Source organism: Sabethes cyaneus, chromosome 3 (genome assembly GCF_943734655.1).
Source record: "Sabethes cyaneus chromosome 3, idSabCyanKW18_F2, whole genome shotgun sequence".
Lineage (NCBI taxonomy): Eukaryota > Metazoa > Arthropoda > Insecta > Diptera > Culicidae > Sabethes > Sabethes cyaneus.
Window position 1 is genome coordinate 133,676,215 of NC_071355.1, and position 22,014 is coordinate 133,698,228.

Below are 22,014 nucleotides of genomic sequence, written 5' to 3' on the forward strand. Positions count from 1 at the left end.
ATATTCCATTTTTTTTTATTCTACGAAAGTACAACAATGTCTCCTGCACTTTAGGCAGCCTGTAGCTCACTTGTCTTGCGTCTCCCGCAGGGATCGTCAAATTACTCGGTGCGGTGCGAAAAAACTCACTGCTACTCGCAGACGAACGAGATTGTTTCCGATTTTGCATAGAGAAAGAGGGACGGAGCCGGAGACTATATGCCTAATGTGCGGGAGACGCACGACGAGTGGAGTGAGCTACAGGCTGTCTAAAGTGTAGGAGACATTGTTGCACTTTCGTACCCGAGTGCAGCAGGCGGCAAGTTTGAGTAGCACCGCGTGTTCTGATGGGAGCAGCTCGCATGAATCTTGAAGGGGACCCAAAATAGATCCAATAACGACGTGGTGGGATAACGCTTGTAATAAGTTGCTTCGCTTGTATTGATTTCTAATTGTGATATGATCACCTACGTTAAATATTGAAATGAATTTATAGCATAGTCAGCTTCATATATTTATTATATAAATCTACTATGTAAATGGCAATGTCTGACTGTTGGTCAATTATAGGCTCAAAAAATATTGCATTGATCGTCACACAAATTTGCGTACAGGGGCTATTCGCTACGAGGAATGTTTTAGTGCTATCAGTTTTACTCTCAGTTTCAGAGACGTAGCAGTTTTTTAGGGTAAGGAACAAGTTAAGCAGTGTCACCTATTTTAATCAGTTGAAAATAAATAAGCCGAAAATGCACTTTTTTATTCATATTTTCAAAATCTTTTGATACGAACATCTCCACAAATCACTTACCCGTAGATCTAATTCACACAAACACAATTAACTGGGTTTTCGACAAGAAATATGATGAATTAAAAATTGTTGTCCAAAAACGTACATTTTTCTGCTGCTGAAGGCAATCGTCACCTCGCTACTAACCAATTCATCACATTTTTCAGCATTGATTACAACCACTCTAAAGGTCAAGCACTCAATTGTCACATACCATATTATTCATTACCTTTTTTGACGTAGAACTACGTCTTACCGCAGGGTGTCAATCCAAAATTTGAATTCAACTCAGCGTCACGAAAGAATGAAAGATTTTGAACGGTAATAGCTCTGCCAACTATGAATGGATTTTCATGGTTTAGATACCGATCGACTCATAAAAGATGTAGCAATTATGTGATTTCTATTGTAACATTCTTTTTCAATCACTAACTAGTAAAAATTACCAAACAGTTTCAAGGTCAAATTATCCCATACATATTCTTTGTGATCGCCTTGCCCCACAGGCACATACTTAAAAAATAGCGCTGAATTCGGTAAAATTTTACCGAAATCTAAACAGCTGAACGTTCGGTAATTTTTTTTGTTACCAAACGTTACTAAAGATCCGTAAACGTCGATATGCACGACCGAAATCTTTACCGAACGTTCAGCTGTTTAGATTTCGGTAAAATTTACCGAACTGTTTAAGTGTGCAGGGCGACAGTTAAATACACCATCCTGTGGTTTCGATTACTTTTGTTTAGAAAAAAAGCAACAAAACCCCCTCGACGTTTAGATTTATACTAATTTGATATCTGTGCTTGGGAAGTATGCCAGAAAGAGTGATAAAGTCCTCTCGTCCTAACATGATTTCTTAGGACTGCGACAAACCTAGTCCAGTTTGATGTCCTGAAACTAAACAATTTTGTTAAAGCATAATACCAACTCTTCCGTTCAACTAGTGCTGGGCGATCCGTTCATGAGCTGAATTAAACTACTAGCTCCACTGGGTGAGCGAGTGAACTACCACTCAGTTTCTTGTGAAAATAGCTCACCCTTTCACTTTCACTTGCTCGCATTTTTACTGAATCTGATTCTGAACTGAACGAACTGAACTGGTGAAACAAGCAGAGCGCCTGAAGTGCAGCGAAAGCATATGCGAGAAAAAGGAAGAATGATAAAGGTCCCCCAGTTGCGTTGCCAACTTGACAATTCGTGATAGCTGATATTCGCTATGACGGAGCTGTTGATATTTTTCTGGTTTTTGTATGAGAAAGAGAGAGAGCAATATTTTTGCTCTATGTTTGCACCCACACATTGACAGTTCGGCGTGGGATTTCATGTAAGTGCCATAGGCTTAAAAATCTTTTACTTTCGTAGTCCCGAATTAGTAACAACGCTGGCATGCCAAAATATATAGCTCGCATTTTTACTGAATCTGATTCTGAACTGAACGAACTGAACTGGTGAAACAAGCAGAGCGCCTGAAGTGCAGCGAAAGCATATGCGAGAAAAAGGAAGAATGATAAAGGTCCCCCAGTTGCGTTGCCAACTTGACAATTCGTGATAGCTGATATTCGCTATGACGGAGCTGTTGATATTTTTCTGGTTTTTGTATGAGAAAGAGAGAGAGCAATATTTTTGCTCTATGTTTGCACCCACACATTGACAGTTCGGCGTGGGATTTCATGTAAGTGCCATAGGCTTAAAAATCTTTTACTTTCGTAGTCCCGAATTAGTAACAACGCTGGCATGCCAAAATATATAGCTCTGAGAAAGCGAAATAATTCAGTGAGCTAGTGAATCGTTCAAAAGAACTAGCTCATAGTGATGTCCGTTAATCGTTCGATTAATTCAACTAATCGAATAATTATAAAAATATTCGAATAATTTTTAATCGAATACTGCCAGCACGAGTAGTTGAATTAATCGAATAGTTCAAAGGAAATAATATGAATGCGAATAATCCCCGAATAATGGCCGCTAATCGTTCATAATCGTTCGATTAATCGAATTAATTAAAAAAATATTCGAATATTTCTAATCGAATACCACTAGCACGAATAGTTGAATTAATCGATTAGTGCAGACAACGCTCGCCGATTAATCGGTAATCGAATAATTGAATATTTCGGACATCACTACTAGCTCAGTTCAATGAGCGGAATGATTCAGATTCGTTCACTTAACTGAGTCACTTTACCATCACTACTTTCAATCTAGTTTATTTTTAACCATTGAATCTAGTCCAAATTGATGTCCTGAAGGTAAAACGTCACATAAAAGTGACCAGCAATCTTTTCCTTTCGTCAGATTGTATCCACATTCGCGACTACGAAGTTGCTAGTATTTGTTTGGTTTTTGAGTGAAAAAAAAGTGTAGGAAGTATTTTTGCTTTTGTTTTCACGCAAGTTTTGACAATGGGTTTTCGTGTAAGTGCGAAGAGGACTTTCGCAGTCGCGAATAGGTACTGCAAGAATTTTTTCGGAACTGTTGTCTTACAAGGAAACACGGCTGAAGGGATATTTGTGCAAGTGAAGTAACGCAGCAATTCTCAAAATGAGGAAAATTAGCGACTGTTTTATCCGAGAATAGTATTGAATGTTTCAATTGCTGCTTTGCGTCAGTTAGTTGCTTGTAATGTAGCAGATATAGTAGGCATAGCATATAGTAGAAGTTGATATAAGAGTGACATTCAGTGCAAAATATGTCATTAGCCTTCCAGAAGCGAACGAATAAACGTTGTCTTTAATAATTTCGCTGCAATTTATAATTTATAATTTATAATAGGGAAGTTCTTCAAAATTGTGGTTCAAAGAAGTAGAAAAAGCGGTTAATGATTGGACAGACTTTAAACTCAAAATAATGTAAACTTTTGAGCGAATTCTACGAAAATTTTGCCTGCGACGTTATCGTAAAAGCTCTAAAGTTTGTTTTATTCGTCAAGCATTTGTAGACTACATACAATAATGTTATTACAATGTTTACTTATATACTATACATTGTTCCTATGGCTAAGTCGTAGTTTCATTTGGATTCTGGACATAGTGATGTCAATTCTTTCGCAATTTTGATTATAAAGGCGCATCATGTTATTGACTGGTCCATTTTTCACATAATTGGTCTTGTATGATTTTTCCAAAAATATTTTTCTAGTTCTAAGGTTACGACTCGGCGCATAAAAGTTTAATTGAGCAAGCAAATCTGCGGACTGGATGCGTTGAGAAATAATGTCATTGATAAAGTAAAGCATTGCTTGTTCGCGACGTTCTTTAAGTGTTTGTATATGGATGAGCATGCAGCGCGCTTCATAAGATGGTAATGGAAATACTGTCCAGTTAAGTTTTCGAAGCGCGTATAGTAGAAATTGTTTCTGAACAGATTCAATGCGTCCTTCGTGTAACGCAGTGTGTGGGTGCCATACAATATTGCAATATTCCAGAATAGGTCTTACATATGTAATGTATAAAAGTTTTATTGTGTACGGGTCTTTGAAATTATGACTGAAGCGTTTGATAAAGCCCAGCATTCTATTTGCTTTATTAATAATGGTATTGTAATGTTCTGTAAATGTTAGTTTTGAGTCTAAGATTACTCCTAGATCCCTTACAATTTTACATTTTGGTACAATATTGTTTCCTAAGTATATGTCAATAGAGGGAGTTTGAATTTTCCTGCTAAATGCTATTGAGTTACATTTTTTTACATTGAGGTTTAGTAAAGATTTGTTGCACCAAGTGTTGAATACATTGACTGCATTCTGAAATACTGCGACGTCATGGGCATTTTTTATTTCCATATATATTTTCATGTCGTCTGCATATACAAGTACTTTTGAGTGGTTAAGTATGTAGGAAATGTCATTTACGTGCAAAATGAAAAGAAGTGGCCCTAAGTGGGAACCTTGGGGAACCCCAGAGGTGACTTGAATAGGGTCCGAGAGGGCATTTTGAAAGCGAACAATTTGTTTACGTTCCGTTAAATATGATTGAAGCCATTTCAAGAGCTTCGGTTCTATTCCAATTTTTCCTAATTTGAAGATTAATAAAGCAAGACTAGTGGATTTGACTTCGGAGCATTACAAGTTTAAACATGCAAACAAAAGTTTTTATAAAAAAACAGAGCCGTTTGTGCGACTCTTGGAACTATCAAAAGCGAGACGTGCTGTTGGAGCAGCAACTAGTGAAATTGCCGAAACTATTGGAGCAGTTAAATCCGTCGTTATAGCAATAAAACTACGGAGACTATTTTCCAATGAAACCAGAACCGTTGGTGCGCAGGTTCCTGTATGACTGGACGAACTGTTGAATAATGATATGTAATGTACATCGAGGACGATGTAATTTGTCAGGATGGCCGAACTGTAGCAGATATAGTAGGCATAGCATATAGTAGAAGTTGATATAAGAGTGACATTCAGTGCAAAATATATCATTAGCCTTCCAGAAGCGAACGAATAAACGTTGTCTTTAATAATTTCGCTACAGTAATTCTTTATTATTCAATAGTCAAGTATTAATTTCTTTCGAAAATTATTGAAAAGACAAGGCAGAAGGGATCCGTAGTGGTGCTAATGTTTATTTGACCGTCAGGGCGTCAACTCAGTATAAGGCACTAAGGTACAAAACATTTTGCAAACAACTTTAACTTACTCAGTAGCCCTCTATCATTAAAATGAATAAAACGATCTGAAAAATTATCGACTTGCAAAAATTTGGATTTCTCAACCTGTAGCACAGTCAAGCATTTTTAGCATAACAATTTTTTGATATCATCAAAATCCATATACAGGGGTTAGACAAAATCATCGGGACAGGCAAAATTTTGATGAAATTCAAACGGCCATAACATCCACAAAATTAGACAATTTTAGCTGAAACCAATTGCATTCGACGGGGAAATCTTTCTAGTTTTTCTAAAATATTTCAAGATTCGCAATAGTCAGCGGACACCGGAGATATTCCGGGTTATCTGGGGGTATGTCAAAAACTTATTTTTTTCATCGCTTGTATCTTTTTCTGTCATGAAAATTTATTCATATTCATATTTTATTCCAAAACTAGATTTTATTTTCAGTCGATTGGTGAAAAAAGAACGTAAATCCGACGAGAAAAAAACCAAATTACGGCCATTTTCGTAAAATCAGTACTAGTAACATCTATTGCTCTGACCAGTTTAGGACATAACGCAAACCATGTCAATATGAGCATCAAACGTTAAGGTTTTATGAGCCATTGACACTGGGTGCATTCCCAGGTCCGCAGCGTGCCATGGCAACCCTGTAGCAGGTTGTAGGTACCCCGGCGGAAGTGGTCGTTTCAGGGAATTTTTGAAATCAGGTCAATATGGGTGTCAAACTTGAGGATTTTCATCCCTCGTAAATTTTTGAAGTTTGACATCCATATTGGAATGGTATTGGTCATGTTTTAAAATGGTCATAAATGTAAGACATTACTGGCAACATTTCCAGAACTGATTTCACTAAAATGGCCATATCTCGGTTGTATCTCATCGGATTTCCGTTCTTCTTCGACCAATCGACTGGAAATGAAATCTAGTTGTGGGATAAATTATGTAAATTAATAAATTTCCGTGACAGAAAAAGATACAGGAGATTAAAAAAATCAGTTTTTGACATACCCCCAGACAACCCGGAATATCTCCGGTGTCCGCTGACTATTGCGAATTTTGAAATATTTTCGGAAAACTAGGAAAATTTCCCCGTCGAGTACAATTGGTTTCATCTAAAAATGTTCATTTTTGTAAAACTTATGGCCGTTTGAATTTCATCAAAATTTTGCATGTCCCGATCATTTTGTCTAACCCCTGTATATATATGTGAACAGTGTTTTGAGAGAATTTTGTTAATATCTGGGTGCGTGAGGGAGATACGGTTCGTTAATTGGGTATTCGTTAGTTGGGCTATGCTCCAACTTGAATGTCAAAATTCATTTGAACTTTTGAGTTAAAAAATTTCAAACAAATGTGATGGGCCCAATTAGCGAATGAGTTGCAATGCAGTCGTGACCCAATTAACGGATTCAGGCTGTACTCCGATTCTGGCACTGGTAAAAATATTTGTTTTTGGCATCACAAATTACACAAAATACATACCAAAAATAACCCGCCCAGTTAGCTTCAAGGTACGATGCTGGTCTAACAAGCTAGTCGTCGTATGTTCGAATCTCGGCTAGGCGGTGCTTGCTAGTTAGAGTCAATAGGATCGTTGCACTGGCCCCGTAATTTTCCTGTACTCTAACAGCCGGCTGCGAAGTCTGTCGATAAAGAAGGGTAATGTCTAAAGACGGTTTAAACCCATGGCTTTGCTTTTTTACATACCAAAAATACGATACAATTATTTAGCACTATTATATACCTAACGCTATTTTACGCCACACATATGTTAATATGGTGTGAAAGACAAGTCAAGGTTTCTTCGCAAAAACCCGCCTAACGTAATTCAACGCCAGCTACGCGGTTGTGTCTGGAATACAACCTTTCTGATTTTTCTATTATCTAAGGCTTTGTTACTAGCCGAAAGTTTTATTATTTTCTAACAAAACTGAAAATAAATTCTGAATTCACAGAACCTGTTCAGCAGTAGCAGAAGCTGCAGCGTATTTATTTTATGGGAGCCTGGACCACTGCGAGCTGCAGCGTAGCTCATGTACTATCGTGCCAAGACACTGTTTCGTTGCTGGAAATAAGAATTATAGGTTTGAAATTAACTGAAACCTCGAATGGTGAAAAGGTGGTTCAATAGTTTCTAGAGAAATGTATGTTCATAATTAATTTTTTTTATTAAAGCAACAGAAAAGACAGCTTTTTCAATTATTTTCGAAGATTTTCTCAGTGATTTAATGAAGCAACGATGTTATTCAATGTTATTTGCTTTGACAACACTGTTCTGCAGTCGGACCGTGTGCACTGCTATGTTTGCCTCTTTTGTTCTCCCACCATCCTTATCAACAGCGAGTGAGACGTCAAACTCGCAGTTTCCCATAAGAACACTAGACAATAAAAGAGACGACGAATACCGTTTGTATGCCCCGATAAACAATTTAGACAGATAGCATTTTACGCGTCTACCGACCAAAAATATCAAATCTATTAATGCAGATGCCGATTAGTAGGTCGCGAATAGGTACGCGAACTTACTGAATAGGGGAAAAAGTTCGAGGGATTTCTTATGGGGCGTATAAAAATTCAGATTTCAGAACTGGGGTGGCATTGCGATTTTCGTTTCGAGTGATTTTGGTTCGTTTCGACCACGTTGAACGAATGGGCGAAACGAACCAAAATCACTCGAAACGAGAATCGCAATGTCACCCCTGCTTAAAAAAGCACCTAGTTTCATCGCTCCAACTTTTAAAGCGAAAAATTAAAAGTTTAGCTCAACAATAGTGTCTTCCAATGGTAACAGCTTGAAGAACTAAAGGTAGCAAGAAGATTAGTATGCTGATATCCCCCACTTAGTCAACCCATCGCTTGTAATAAGGTAAAACAATCAGTGACCCGCTTAGACTGCTTAGAACCGGTTCTATACTCTACACACTTAAAAAAAGCACCGAATTCGGTAAAATTTTACCGAAATCTAAACAGCTGAACGTTCGGTAAAATTTTTTATGATTCCAAACGTTACTAAAGATCCGTAAACGTTGAAGTGCACCACCGAAATATTTACCGAACGTTCAGCTGTTTAAATTTCGGTAAATTTTACCGAACTTTTGAAGTGTGTATACGTCACTGGGCGGAAAAAATGAAAATTTGAACCGTTCTGATTCAACTTTAGAACAGTCTCAAACTTTGAACAATTCAGAATAAAATGCTCGTTAGTAACGCTAATATGATAAAATATTATGCCTATTGTACATCACCGTGTCCGTTGAAATTTTCTCTATCCGGTGAGGTATGACATTGAACTGTGACTCCTTGTAAGAAGGTGAACAAATCAGCAAAGTGAGAACTTAGATTTCAACTTGGTTCGCTTGCTCTTCGCGTTTCGCGTAAAAGTAGGTAGCAGTTTTTTCGTTTGCATTATTTTACCGATTTTAGAACGTTTACCTTCCCATTGCGCAATATTAAATAAGTACAAGGTATGTATTTACTAGAGCGTAGTTAAAATACACTATTTCATACATTATATTATAGATATTAGATAAATTAAAGTGTTTGAAGTAGGAATCACATTTTGAGGAGTGATTCAAACTTCGAAAAGCCACGAAAAAAGCTGTTTTTTCGGTTTTTCTTTCAGGAAAATGGAGTATCTTAATTGTAAAGCTGTACAAATTAAACTTGCTTTAAATGTGGTACACGCTCTTTGAGAATATTAACAATTAATTACAAAAGTATAGTTCAAAACTAATTTTTGTGTCAAAAATTTAAATCATACTGTTAGGTAGATTTATGCGTTCTATGCCACTCCCATAAAAAGAATCAAACTATTGTAACCTTCAACTAGAAAAATGACAATCACAAGTCCCGTGAATTTAGCGTAGAAAAAAGTCAACCTTTTCATAAGATTTTAAATTTTCTACTATGCCAACTTTCGTGTAAATTTGGTTTTCTATGTTTGATCTCGTAAATCTGCTGCTCGCTTATTTCTGTTGAATTTTTGACAACAGTACTATACTGCCGAAGGAAGCATAACTGTCCCATGTTACATATTTCAAAATATGAATTAAAAGCATGGTGTTTATACTAGAAAAATTCGAACATATTTTAAGATAATTTGTCCCACTGAAACAATGGACGCATATTTGTTGATCTAAAATTTTCAGAAAACGGACAAGTACAGTCAGTCCACAATCATGGGTCACACACAAGCATGGGGCATTTTAGCTTTTTCTGCCAATTTCTGTTTGAATATCACCCAATGATTGATCAAATTGTTAATGCTACTTATGAGGAACAATTTCATCAATCAATTAGTATAATATTCACGCAATCAATTAGTATAATATTCACGCATTAGTTGGTTTAATAACAATTCCGGGGTTTATTAACTTTTTTTTGTTAGATTATAGTCACTTTAACCAGCTTGGGTCATTCGTGACTTCTGCGGGGTTGGGATTTGAACCTGGGTCCTCGACGTGAGAGGGATGAATGCTAACCACTACGCCGGGACGGACCCCGGTTTAATAACTGTTTTCGTTATTTATCAATGACTAGCTGACCCGACAAACTTCGTATTGCCACAAATTAACCTGTGTTGTACATAAATCATGAATCTCGGATGATCTTTATCACTTCTCGAGTTTTGCAAGTCCCCCAGTGGGCGGCGCTTCCGACGGCGGGTCACCGGCAACACTCGCGACCGGCTCGTCCTGAATGATCTAGTGTTACTATAGATAGTTTTTGTGGTCTTGTTATTGATTAATGTTTTATGGAAGAGTCTCGAATTTCTCGAGTTGGATTAGTTTTTGAGTTTCGCCAAAATTTCTGTTTTATTTGTATGAGAGTCCATATCCCCCTATCACAGGGGTGAGAGGTCTCTAACTATCATAAAATAAATTCAAGACTCAAAAATCTCCTACATGCTAAATTTGGTTCCATTTGCTTGATTAGTATTCAAATTATAAGGAAATTTGTATTTCATTTGTATGGAAGCCCACCCTCTTAAAAGGGAAAGGGGTCGTAATACACCACAGAAAAAAAATTCTGCCATCTAAAACTCTCACATGCCAAATTTGGTTCCATTTACTTGATTAGTTCTGAAGTTATGAGCAAATTTGTATTTCGTTTGAATGGGAGCCCCCCCCCCTCCTAAAAAGGTAAGAAGTCCTAATTCATCATGGGAAAAATGGTTGCCTCCAAAAACACCCACATGCCAAATGTTGTTCTATTTGCTTGATTAGTTCTCGAGTTAGGAGGAAATTTGTATTTCATTTGTACAGGAGCCCCCCCTCTTAGAGTGGGGAGGGGTCCTAATTCACCGTAGAAAATTTTCTTGCCCTCGAAAACCTTCACATGCCAAATTTGGTTCCATTTGCTGGATTAGTTCTCGAGTTATGAGGAAATTTGTATCTCGTTTGTACAGGACCCCCCCTCCTAAAGTGGGGAGGGGTCCCAATTCATCATTGAAAAAAAAATTGTCTCCAAAAACACACACATGCCAAATTTGGTTCAATTCGCTTAATTAGTTCTCGAGTTATGAGGAAATTTGTATTTCATTTGTACAGGAGCCCCTCCTCTTAAAGTGGGGAGGGGTCCTAATTCACCATAGAAAATTTTCTTGCTCTCGAAAACCTTCACATGCCAAATGTGGTTGCATTTGCTTGATTAGTTCTCGAGTTATGAGGAAATTTGTATGGAAGTCCCCCCTCTTAAAGGGGAGAGGAGTTATAATTCCTCTTATAAAGAGGGGAGGGGTCTCAAATCACCATAGAATAAATTCTTGTCACCAAAAAAAACACCCACATGCCAAATGTTGTTCTATTTGCTTGATTAGTTCTCGAGTTAGGAGGAAATTTGTATTTCATTTGTACAGGAGCCCCCCCTCTTAGAGTGGGGAGGGGTCCTAATTCACCGTAGAAAATTTTCTTGCCCTCGAAAACCTTCACATGCCAAAGTTGGTTCCATTTGCTTGATTAGTTCTCGAGTTATGAGGAAATTTGTATGGCAGCCCCCCCTCTTAAAGGAGAGAGGAGTTACAATTCCTCTTATAAAGAGGGAGGGGTCTCAATTTACCATAGAATAAATTCTTGTCACCGAAAACACCCACATGCCAAATTTGGTTCTATTTGCTTGATTAGTTCTCGAGTTATGAGGAAATTTGTATTTCATTTGTATAGGAGCCCCCCCTCCTAAAGTGGGGAGAGGTTCTTATTCATCATAGAAAACATTCTTGCCTCCAAAAACACCTACATGCCAAATTTGGTTCCATTTGCTGGATTAGCTCTCGAGTTATAAGGAAATTTGTATTTCGTTTGTATAGGAGCCCCCCCCCCCCTCTTAAAGTGGGGAGGGGTCCCAATTCATCATAGAAAAAAATTTTGTCTTCAAAAACACACACATGCCAAATTTGGTTCCATTTGCTTGATTAGTTCTCGAGTTATGAGGAAATTGGTATTTCATTTGTACAGGAGCCCCCCCTCTTAAAGTGAGGAGGGGTCCTAATTCAACATAGAAAATTTTCTTGCCCTCGAAAACCTTCACATGCCAAATTTGGTTCCATTTGCTTGATTAGTTCTCGAGTTATGAGGAAATTGGTATGGAAACCCCCCCTCTTAAAGGGGAGAGGAGTTATAATTCCCCTTATAAAGAGGGGAGGGGTCTCAAATTACCCTAGAATAAATTCTTGTCACCGAAAACACCCACATGCCAAATTTGGTTCTATTTGCTTAATTAGTTCTCGAATTATGCAGAAATTTGTGTTTCATTTGTATGGGAGCCCCCCCTCTTAGTGGGGGGAGGTGTCTCTAACCATCACTAAAACCTTTCCTGGCCCTAAAAACCTCTACATGCAAATTTTCACGCCGATTGGTTCAGTAGTTTTTGATTCTATAAGGAACACAAAACAGACAGACAGACAGACAGACAGACAGACAGACAGACAGACAGACAGACAGACAGAAATCCTTCTTTATAGGTATAGATATCACAAAGCTGTTACCTCGCGGAACACGAGTATTGTATGCGGGTGACACTAAATTCTATCAGGTTATTCAAACACGTGATGATTGCTTTAGACTTCAAGCTTTAACTAATCTCTTCGCTGACTGGTGCCGACGTAACTACATGACATTAAGCATTTCAAAATGCACTGCGACGAGCTTTCACCGCAAAAAACAGCCTTTGCTATTTGACTACCGTATTGATGGGATATCTCTTCAACGCAAGGAAGTCGTAACTGATCTTGGAGTAATTTTGGACGCTCAACTGACATTTAGGCAGCATTACTCCATAATTATAGAGCTTTCTGACAGCTCAAGCACCCACACTAGCAAACACTAAATACGCGTGTATGTACATGATGTTTACCTCATTTTGGGGAACAGCTGATGCTGGAGGAACAAACCGAAAAATAGCGGTTACTAGTTGTCTTTCTCCGTTTGCCACACTGCAGAGTACATATATCGGTCAAGTTTTTCATCCTGTTCCAAATTGAAGCACATATTTTGAAAATTTGCTGGTATTTAGGTCAGCGGGAGACGAAATTTATTCTGTACCTTGGTGACAAAGGAATGCATCTCTTTTGTTTAGTGTTATTGTTTGCCTCATATTCAAGCACCAATGCACACATAACTGGAAAGCTCTATTAGCAAGGCAAATCGTCAGCTAGGTTTAATTGTCAGAATCGGCAAAGAGTTTGACGATTCGGGACCTTGCGGTCCCTCTATAGCTCGCTGGTACGCTCCATTCTAGAGTCTGCCTGTGTTGTATGGGACCCGTACTATGACATTTGGGTGCAGCGTATTGAGTGTGTACAAAGAATTTTCATCTGACGTATCTGTCGTACACTGTCATGGAGAAATCCTGAGAGTTTGCCATCATATGAAGAGCTCTGCTTGCTAATTGGAATCAAACCACTCGAACAGCTATGAGAGCATATCATGTCTCAAATGGCCCACAAAATTCTAACCGGTGGCTATACGACTGTCCTAATATTGCTAATATCCTCGCTATGTTACAAATGCAGTGTTTTTGCGCTCGCAGCGTCATCTTCTACCCTTAAACGTTTATTGTACGAATTACGACCAACATGAACCCATCCGTCGTCTGGCACTGGCTTACAATCAAAGTGATAATAATTTTAACTTTTAATATTTGTAAACTGTTTTTTTTGTTAATTTTAAATTATTGTAATTGTTATTCTTATCCATTTATATTATTATAAAGTTGTGATTAGTTGATAAGTTTTATTACTTTATAACATTCTGTGAAAAGATGCAGGGTTTTTGTGCCAGCTTGAAACTGTCATTTTCGCATTTCAAGGTGGCTTTTCTCTGCCATATTTGAATATTCATTAAGACAATCTATGTCGGATGAAATTAATCAATAAATAACAAATAACAAATTAATCGGCAGAAAAAGCTAAAATGGCCCATAATTGTGTGTGACCCATGATTGTGGGCTGACTGTACATTAAACTTGAACGAAATCGGAGCACTTTTTATCATGAAATTACTAAGTGGGTACAGTGGGTAATTGAAGTACACCGTCTCGTACACGCCGACCAGACCACTGCTTTCCTCTGTCCTCATTTTTTTTTGCATTTGGTAAACCCCCTATCACATTTCTTCTATGTTTTTTTTCGTTTTTTATTCTATATCCTGCTTACTTAAATAATACTAATTTAACCAACAAACTGACGAAAATCCTCTATCTCTTTTTTCCTCTTTTCAATCTCGGCAACGAGAATATAATTATAGAGGATGGAGTCTTTACTGAAGATGATGGCTAGTCCCTATCTCGCACAATGTAATCGGTTTCGAGGCCAAGATAACCAACCATCCCTACTGCATTAGAACTAGAACGCAAAAGACAGACAGAAAGGAAGATTAACCGGCACAGATACAAAATACAAAATAGGACCGGCAAACTGAGGTTGGTAGCGAAGATCATTCCAGGTACCCTGTATAGCAGGTACATAGGTACAAGGTAGGGTATGTGTCCCCAACAGCATTTCGATTGGAGAACTACACGGCATTTGCATTTCATTCTGTGTTTATATTCAACACTATTCTCAGCTTTATCTCAACTATCCGCTATTTTCTGATGTATGCTCCCTATCTGGCATCGGGCACCAGATGGGATGCCAAATCTCTCCCTCTACCTTAGCGCAGCATGGAAAGTATAGATGTTTCTAACTGGCGAGCTGGTCTCCTAGATACCCTTATGCGTTAAAAGATGAAAATAAAAATGAAAAATGAAAACGTTAGAGACACGTTTTATGAACTCATACCATTGTTTATTTCCCGCATCTCCTATAGTTAAAATAAAATCTTTCATCTTGTACTATTTACAGAATGGCATCATCGTATTCCATCATCTCCTCACGCCTCTACCTCATTTGTAATTGAAGACGCAGTCTTGAGGAATTGCTTATCCACCACACCTAAAAGCAATTTGTCGGATACAACATTTAATCGTAAATACGAAATAAATGTATCTCATCATATTAACGATTCTACGGATTCTGAATACACAAATAATGCAGAATACTGCAGGAGATATGATCAAAAAGAGGAGTCACTTCAAAACACTCAACAACGTGTCGATGATAAAATAAGTATTTCGTCGAAAACTTCAGAATCGAATATGCAATCATCTTTTAAAATTCGAGATATATATTTAGGTGGCAGCTGTTGGATGCTGACTAATTGGCGTCAAAAATATGCTTTTCCATATCTTAGATCAAAAAACGTTACATTTTACACATCAAGTTTTTACGAAGGATTTGAAACTGCAGCTAATATGGAGAATATTTTGAATGAAGAGGAGGAGAACGAGAACGAATCGATGTTTAACCCTGCTCTTCTTGACTTGAGCCGTGTTCTCTTGTTTGTCATCACTAACGACACACGGTCGCTCGGAGCAATGACTATGGCAGCGCATTACATAGGAATGGGTTATAATGTAATCATGTGTGTTCAGATGCTTTCCAACGGATGTGTACTCAGAGGAACACAGGTAAAAATTTTAGATTATTTGTTGTTATACTCCATGAAAAGGTTTGATCATTCCTCGTACTTGTTTAATGTATGTGAAAATAAGTCATCACTGTCGTAATTCATGGATAAAAGGACTTACTAAATTTCCATGGAATTTATTGCTGATACATTTTTCAAATGGAAACCTGCGAGTTATGGAATAAGGGTGTTGGTTACATTAACTTAAAAAAACATGCCTATATTACAGTAATACTAGCTTATAACATACAAACATTTCTACGCCAGAAAAACAAAACAGCACACATTTTCAAATGGGTAAAAATGACAAATATTCTATTTAAAAAGTACTTCAGAATAAAATCAACTTGTAAAAAAACTGTCCAATTATTGACCAAACCTCGTGATTTTAGTCATGACCTTGAAATGCGGTCAGGCATATATTAATATTTTTGTGCCCTGGCGGGTGTTGTGGGTTCAAATCCGGTTATAATCTCAGATAATAGCTTGGTTCGACCCATGCAGCTTCCAGCATTAGACAAAAGGTAAGAGTCACAAAGACAACTTGTTAAGCGTAGCTACCTATTACCCCCCCCCCCCCTTCCTTTCCACTCTTTCCCCTCCATTCCCAAAAAATCCTTCATTACTTTCCCTTACCGTCCCTTCATCAATTGTAGAACCATCATTTCAAAAAAATATTGTCCAATTATTAATTAAACTATATTAGTTTATAGATTCTAACACCAACGCGAATTGTTTGTGAACAGTGCTAGATTCTAAACCCTCCAGGGCATGTTGTTCGCTGGTACTTGTACCAAAGGTACAAGTACCAGCGAACCACATGCCCTGGAGGGTGTTGTGAGTTCGAATCCGGTTGTAATCTCAGATTACAGCTTGATTCGACTCATGCACCTTCCAGCATTGGACAAAAGGTAGGAGTCAAAATGACTACTTGTCAAGCATAGCTACCAATACCCCCCCCCCCCTTTCCTTTCCGCTCTTCCCCCTCCTCCTTCACCAAAAAATTTTCCATTTCTTTCCCCTACCGTCCCTTCATCAATTGTAGAACCATCGTTTCAAAAAAATATTAATATATGTATGACCTCATTCCAAGGTCAAGACTAAACACTTGAGATTAGTCTAGTAATCGCTATTTTTCGGTTTGTTCCTCCAGCATCAGCTGTTCCCAAAATGAGGTAAACATCATGTATATACACGCGTATTTCGTGTTCGCTAGTGTGAGTGCTTGAGCTGTCAGAAAGCTCTATTGCGCCGGATATTATCCACCTTTTCGCGTGCGTAATGGCGGCTAGTGGGTACAACTTTCGGAAAACGTTAACATGCTTTTGGCAACTTTATTCACGTTAAGTTGATATTTCCAGCCTTAATTGTTGTTGTAGAACTTTCAAGCATACGTGAGTATGGTTCCCAAAAGCAAATAAACATTGTCGAAAAGCGTACCCACTAGCCGCCGTTAAGCGCGCGAAAAGGTGGATTCCGTTCGGAAAACTAACGTTTTAATTCACCTGCGTGTAAAACTGCGCCATCTGGACGTGAAATAATATTTCTTATGAGGTGCGTACTGCTAACAAATCGTAAAAGAAATCGATTTCTTGAGCATTTCTTGTCCTCTCTTTTTACCCATTACTTTTCAGCAGCGTACCCCGCTTAAGCAAGAAAAAACCCTTATAGCGTTTTTGTTTTTTAACCTGGGTTTATACCAACCGACCACTAAATAAACAAACATTTTCGCGAGCATAAACAAACGTTTTCGGGTTGTCAGTGCATTGCTTATTACGAGGTTCAAACTGTGAAAAAACTGATTAGGAGCACTTCAATTTTTAAAGAAAAGACACATTTGATCAAATCCTCTTATTTTCTTTTGCTAATAACTCTGGAAATATTAGATTTAGAAAGACAAAATTTTCATGTTTCCAAAAGAAATTGCCCGAGAAATCCGTAAAAATATTAGTTTTTAGCGGCAGTGCTGCAGAATATTTTTAAAGTCGATTTAAAAACTTTTGCATTTTTCGCACAATGAATATATGTCATTTGATTTCAAAAATTCCAAATCCGTTGTACTCCTCAGATTTTGTTACATAAGAATCACTCTCACTCATCATCACGAGGTGTTCTATGACGATCCAGAGTTACAGCGATTTGAAGCCGATTTTTAATAAATCATCACGAGTAAAATTACATTTTCTGAGTCGGTGTAAAAAGACTTTGTGTTATCGTGAAAGCATGTCTACAGTATATAACAGTTTTTTAACAGTGTTGCCAACTTTTTAATTTTTCGTATAATTGTTAACGCTAGTTTGGGAGTATCAGTGTAAAATGGTGTAAAATATTTTAGTTACCGTTGACCGTAACATTGTAAAATGTTTTTCAGCTCGCTTATAGCCTCGAAACTTTACCTTTTTGCCTTTCTACTATATAAATATATATGTAGTATATACTCGGAAAACCGGAAATGGAAAGAAGGTCCTACGGACCGAATGTCATATACCATTCGGCTCAGTTTCGAAAACTGAGCATTTTCTGTGTGTGTATGTGACGCTTTCAATCTCACTCACTTTTCTCGGAGATGGCTGGACCAATTTTAATGTTCTTAGTATTTTTTTTTTAAACGATGATTCTACAATTGATGAAGGGACGGTAAGGGAAAGTAATGAAGAAGGATTTTTTTCGGGAATGAAGGGGAAGGGTGGAAAGGAAGGGGGGGGGGGTAATAGGTAGCTATGCTTAACAAGTTGTCGTTGTGACTCCTATCTTTTGTCCAATGCTGAAAGGTGCATGGGTCGAACCAAGCTGTAATCAGAGATTATAACCGGATTTGAACCCACAACACCTGCCAGGGCGTGTCGCTCACTAGTACCCGTGTACCTTTGAACCATAGAGGACTCCAGTGTCATGTGTGTATATGTATGTATGTGCGTATATGTATGTGTGTACAATTTGCAGTTTTGTAATTTGCATTGAAAAGCAGGAAAAGTGATGAAGAGCAATTCCAGCTCAACTAACAAAACGGTTTGATTCGACTATTTTGATTGAAATGAAATTTTGCTGATATGTTGGAAACCACGCAAGGATTCATTGTCGACTGTTTTATTGAAAGAAAATAAAATTTGGGTATTTTCGAAAAATTTGGTAAATTTTAAAGATTTTTTTTAAATTCGAAGGAGTGTCCGTATCGATAACACTTTACCAGATTTTGGAGCATAATTTAGGCTATATATTAAATATTGACCTCATTTCTAAATACGCCTTTTTGAACAGTTACTCTTGACGAAAAAAATTAAGTTTCATGGAAAATGAATCCTTACGTGGTATCCAACACATCAGCAAAATTGCATTTCAATTAAAAATAGTCGAAACAAAAATGGCTCTTTTTCTAGTGTTTCAAGTAGGAAGTGCTCTGTAATTTCTTCTCGTACTGTTACCTGCAATCGGAAATGTTTGTGGCATTTTAGTTTTTGAATTATTGATTTACTACATATATTCGATGAAATAAATCATCGAAACTGTCGGATGTAGAGACCAAACTCGTTTTTTGAAATTTTTAAGACTGATTAAGCCGAGAAAAAATCCGAGGACATATTTTTTTCTTCAAGCGTATTTTTTAAACGGGCGTATTATGTTTTAAAAAATTCATATCTCAAAACCTAATTATTTGTGCAAAATGACGTCAAAGAAAAAGTTGTCGAAAATCAAGTGAAATTTCAATAAATAAAATTACACTGAAAGAAAAAACTTCAAAATTTCATGGAAAACCTTGATAAAAATCTTAAATGAGAATTACCTCGAAACATGTTCCCTCAGATTTGTCCAAATTATACACTAGATAGCCTAAATTATACACTAAAATCTGGTGAAGAGCTATCGAAAAGAAATTTTGTTTTCAAATCGAATTAAAAAGTATTTGGTAGTACTGCCGTTAAAAAAAGTAATATTTTTTAGGATTTCTTGGTCAATTTTCTTTGTAAATGTGAAGATGATTTTTTCTTAAACCCAATATTTCCAGAGATAAGCAAAGAAAATAAGAGGGTTTAACAAAAATTTCTTTTCTGTGAAAAGGAGGTGCTCCCATTAATCATGGGAAGGAGCAATCAGTGCCAATATTGGGTTTTTGTTTTTGACCTAAAATGAATAGGCTGACAAAATTTGCTTTAAATCCGTAATGGCGAACTAAATTTTTGATGAACCTTGGAGGTTCGCGAACCCCCATTTAGAAAACACTGCCCTAGGACATAATTTTTAGATTTTAACATTAACTTGAATTAACAATAACTTGTAAAATTAGGGTATTTTCGAAAAATTAATTTTGGAGTCTAGTAAGGAAAATACAATAGTTGCTCGCAGTAAATTGAAGTTTACAAATATGGCTAGCTGAATTTTAGATCCATATTCAGACACTAAGAAATAAAAAATTGATCTAGTAGAAAGGCCAGGTCGCGCCGCTAGGTGGATTAATTCGGGTTTTTTATTTTGCGTGAGGAAACGCTCAATGCCAGGCACACTAATGATATATTGCTACATCACGTGGCACAGTGTGGGACTCTAACCCACTAAAAACCTCACGGGCGTCTGACCTTAACCCCCTTGGAACTACCGTTAAGTATTACTTCGGGGGGAGGCTGTGTCTATACACCCCGATCCGGAGATGACCGTCATAACATCCACTCCTTCACATTCACCCTCGCAGGGTTCTGCCGTTCTTGTTACTACTACATTCTCCTTCACCGTCCACTTTCCTTGCACCTGTCTAGACGTGTACCGATTCAAAGATTGCGACCGTCATGACTTCCATCTCCTCACGGCCACCCTCGTAGGGTTTCTTGTTAGGCTAAGCACTGCTCCATCGAGTTCACCACTGCACTTCCCCTTCACTCCTTCACCGACCACTTCCCTTGCACCTGTCGAGACGTACCGATCCAGAGATGGCGACCGTCATGACTTCTATCTCTTCACGGCCACCCTCGCAGGGTTTCTTGTTAGGCTCAGCACTGCTCCGTCGAATTCGCCACTGCACTTCCACTTCACCTGTCGAGACGCGAACCGATCCAGGGATAGCGACCAACATAACAACCATCCTCTCACGGCCGCCCTCGTAGCGTTTTTGTCTAGCTTGGTTTGCTCCGTCGCACTCGTCGCTCCACCGATGCGTCTGTCGAGACAACGCTAATCGGGATTGGTAGTTCGCTGGTCATTTCTCCACTGTCGTTGCAGTTGCAACATAATCTGTGCTACACCTGTCGAGACGTCAACCGATCCGGAGGTGACGACCGTCATAACGTCCACTCCTTCACAGGAACCCTCGCAGCGTTCTGCCATCCTTGATGCTACTACATGCTCTTTCACCGTCCACTTTCCTTGCACCTGTCGAGACGTGTACCGATCCAGAGATGGCGACCGTCATGACTTCCATCTCCTCACGGCCACCCTCGCAGGGTTTCTTGTTAGGCTCAGCACTGCTCCGTCGAGTTCGCCACCACACTACCACTTCATGCATCTATCAAGACGCGAACCGATCCAGGGATAGCGACCAACATAACATCTATCCTCTCACGACCGCCCTCGTAGTGTTTCTGTCCAAGCTTGGTTTGCTCCGTCACGCTCGTCACTCCACCGATGCGTCTGTCAAGATTGTCTGCTAATCGGGATTTCGCTAGTTCGCTGGTCCTTTCTCCACTGTCGTTGCAGTTGCAACATAATCTGTGCTACAACGCCGGTGACGGCATTCCACACGCTCTCTTCCCGACACATTTCGCCTAGCATTGGGCGATACTGTATCTGTATCGAAAAAATCGATACTTTTGAGCCGATACATCGATATTTTGGATCGATATTGAGCGTCCCGATACCGGCCAGTATCGATGCTAAAACGACGATATTTGTATCGATACCTTTATAGTAAATGCTAGAGAAACTAAAATACTTTACTTATCCTAATGCGATGTCCATTAGGATTTCACCTGCATAACAATGTTCCGCCAACAAACTCGATCCATGGCTGTCCGCCTCCAATTTCTGGAATGTCCCACACTTTCCAGGACTTGCTTCATATGATCTAACCGTCAAGCACGCTGCGTACCTCTGCGCCTGGTACCAACCGAATTCGAGGCAAACATAATTTTTACGGGATTGTTTTCCGGCATTCTCACAACATGTCCCGGCCATTGTACTCTTCCAGCCTCAGCAACTTTCTGAATACTAGGTTGGCCGAAAAGCTGCGCCAGCTTGTGGTTCATGTTTTTCATACAGAGTCGTATTATAACCGAACACTACAGCTGTAGCACATTTTTCCAACACTGATATCAAGCTCGCCGAGGTTTAATCGTCTCGCAGTAAAAAATTTGCGATCTGTTGGGACAACGAACTTGTCATTTTTTCTGGCTCACTTCCCTAACACAGACATCAAATTGGACTAGGTTTAATCGCGTTCGTTAGAAATCTGTTGGCACGAGGGGGCTTTGTTACTCTCTCTGTCGTACTTCCCAAGCAAGGACATCAAAATGGTCTAGGTTTATTCGCGGTGTTAAGAAATCTTGTTGAAATGGGGAAACTTTGTCTCTTGTTTTGGCTTACTTCCCAAGCACAGATATCAAATTGGTATAGGTTTAGATCATCGTAAAGAATCTTCCAACCAAT

At 38.4% G+C, this 22,014-nt stretch overlaps 1 protein-coding gene across 2 annotated transcripts in view; it reads left to right on the forward strand.

The window, feature by feature from the left end:
* LOC128742285 (uncharacterized) overlaps nt 1-22,014 on the forward strand; it is a 100,934-nt gene that overhangs the window by 72,513 nt on the left and 6,407 nt on the right. For both annotated transcript variants that reach the window (XM_053838608.1, XM_053838609.1), the window contains exon 9: nt 14,721-15,385. In XM_053838608.1, coding sequence (XP_053694583.1) covers nt 14,721-15,385 — 665 coding nt within the window. The remainder of the gene's footprint in view (nt 1-14,720; nt 15,386-22,014) is intronic.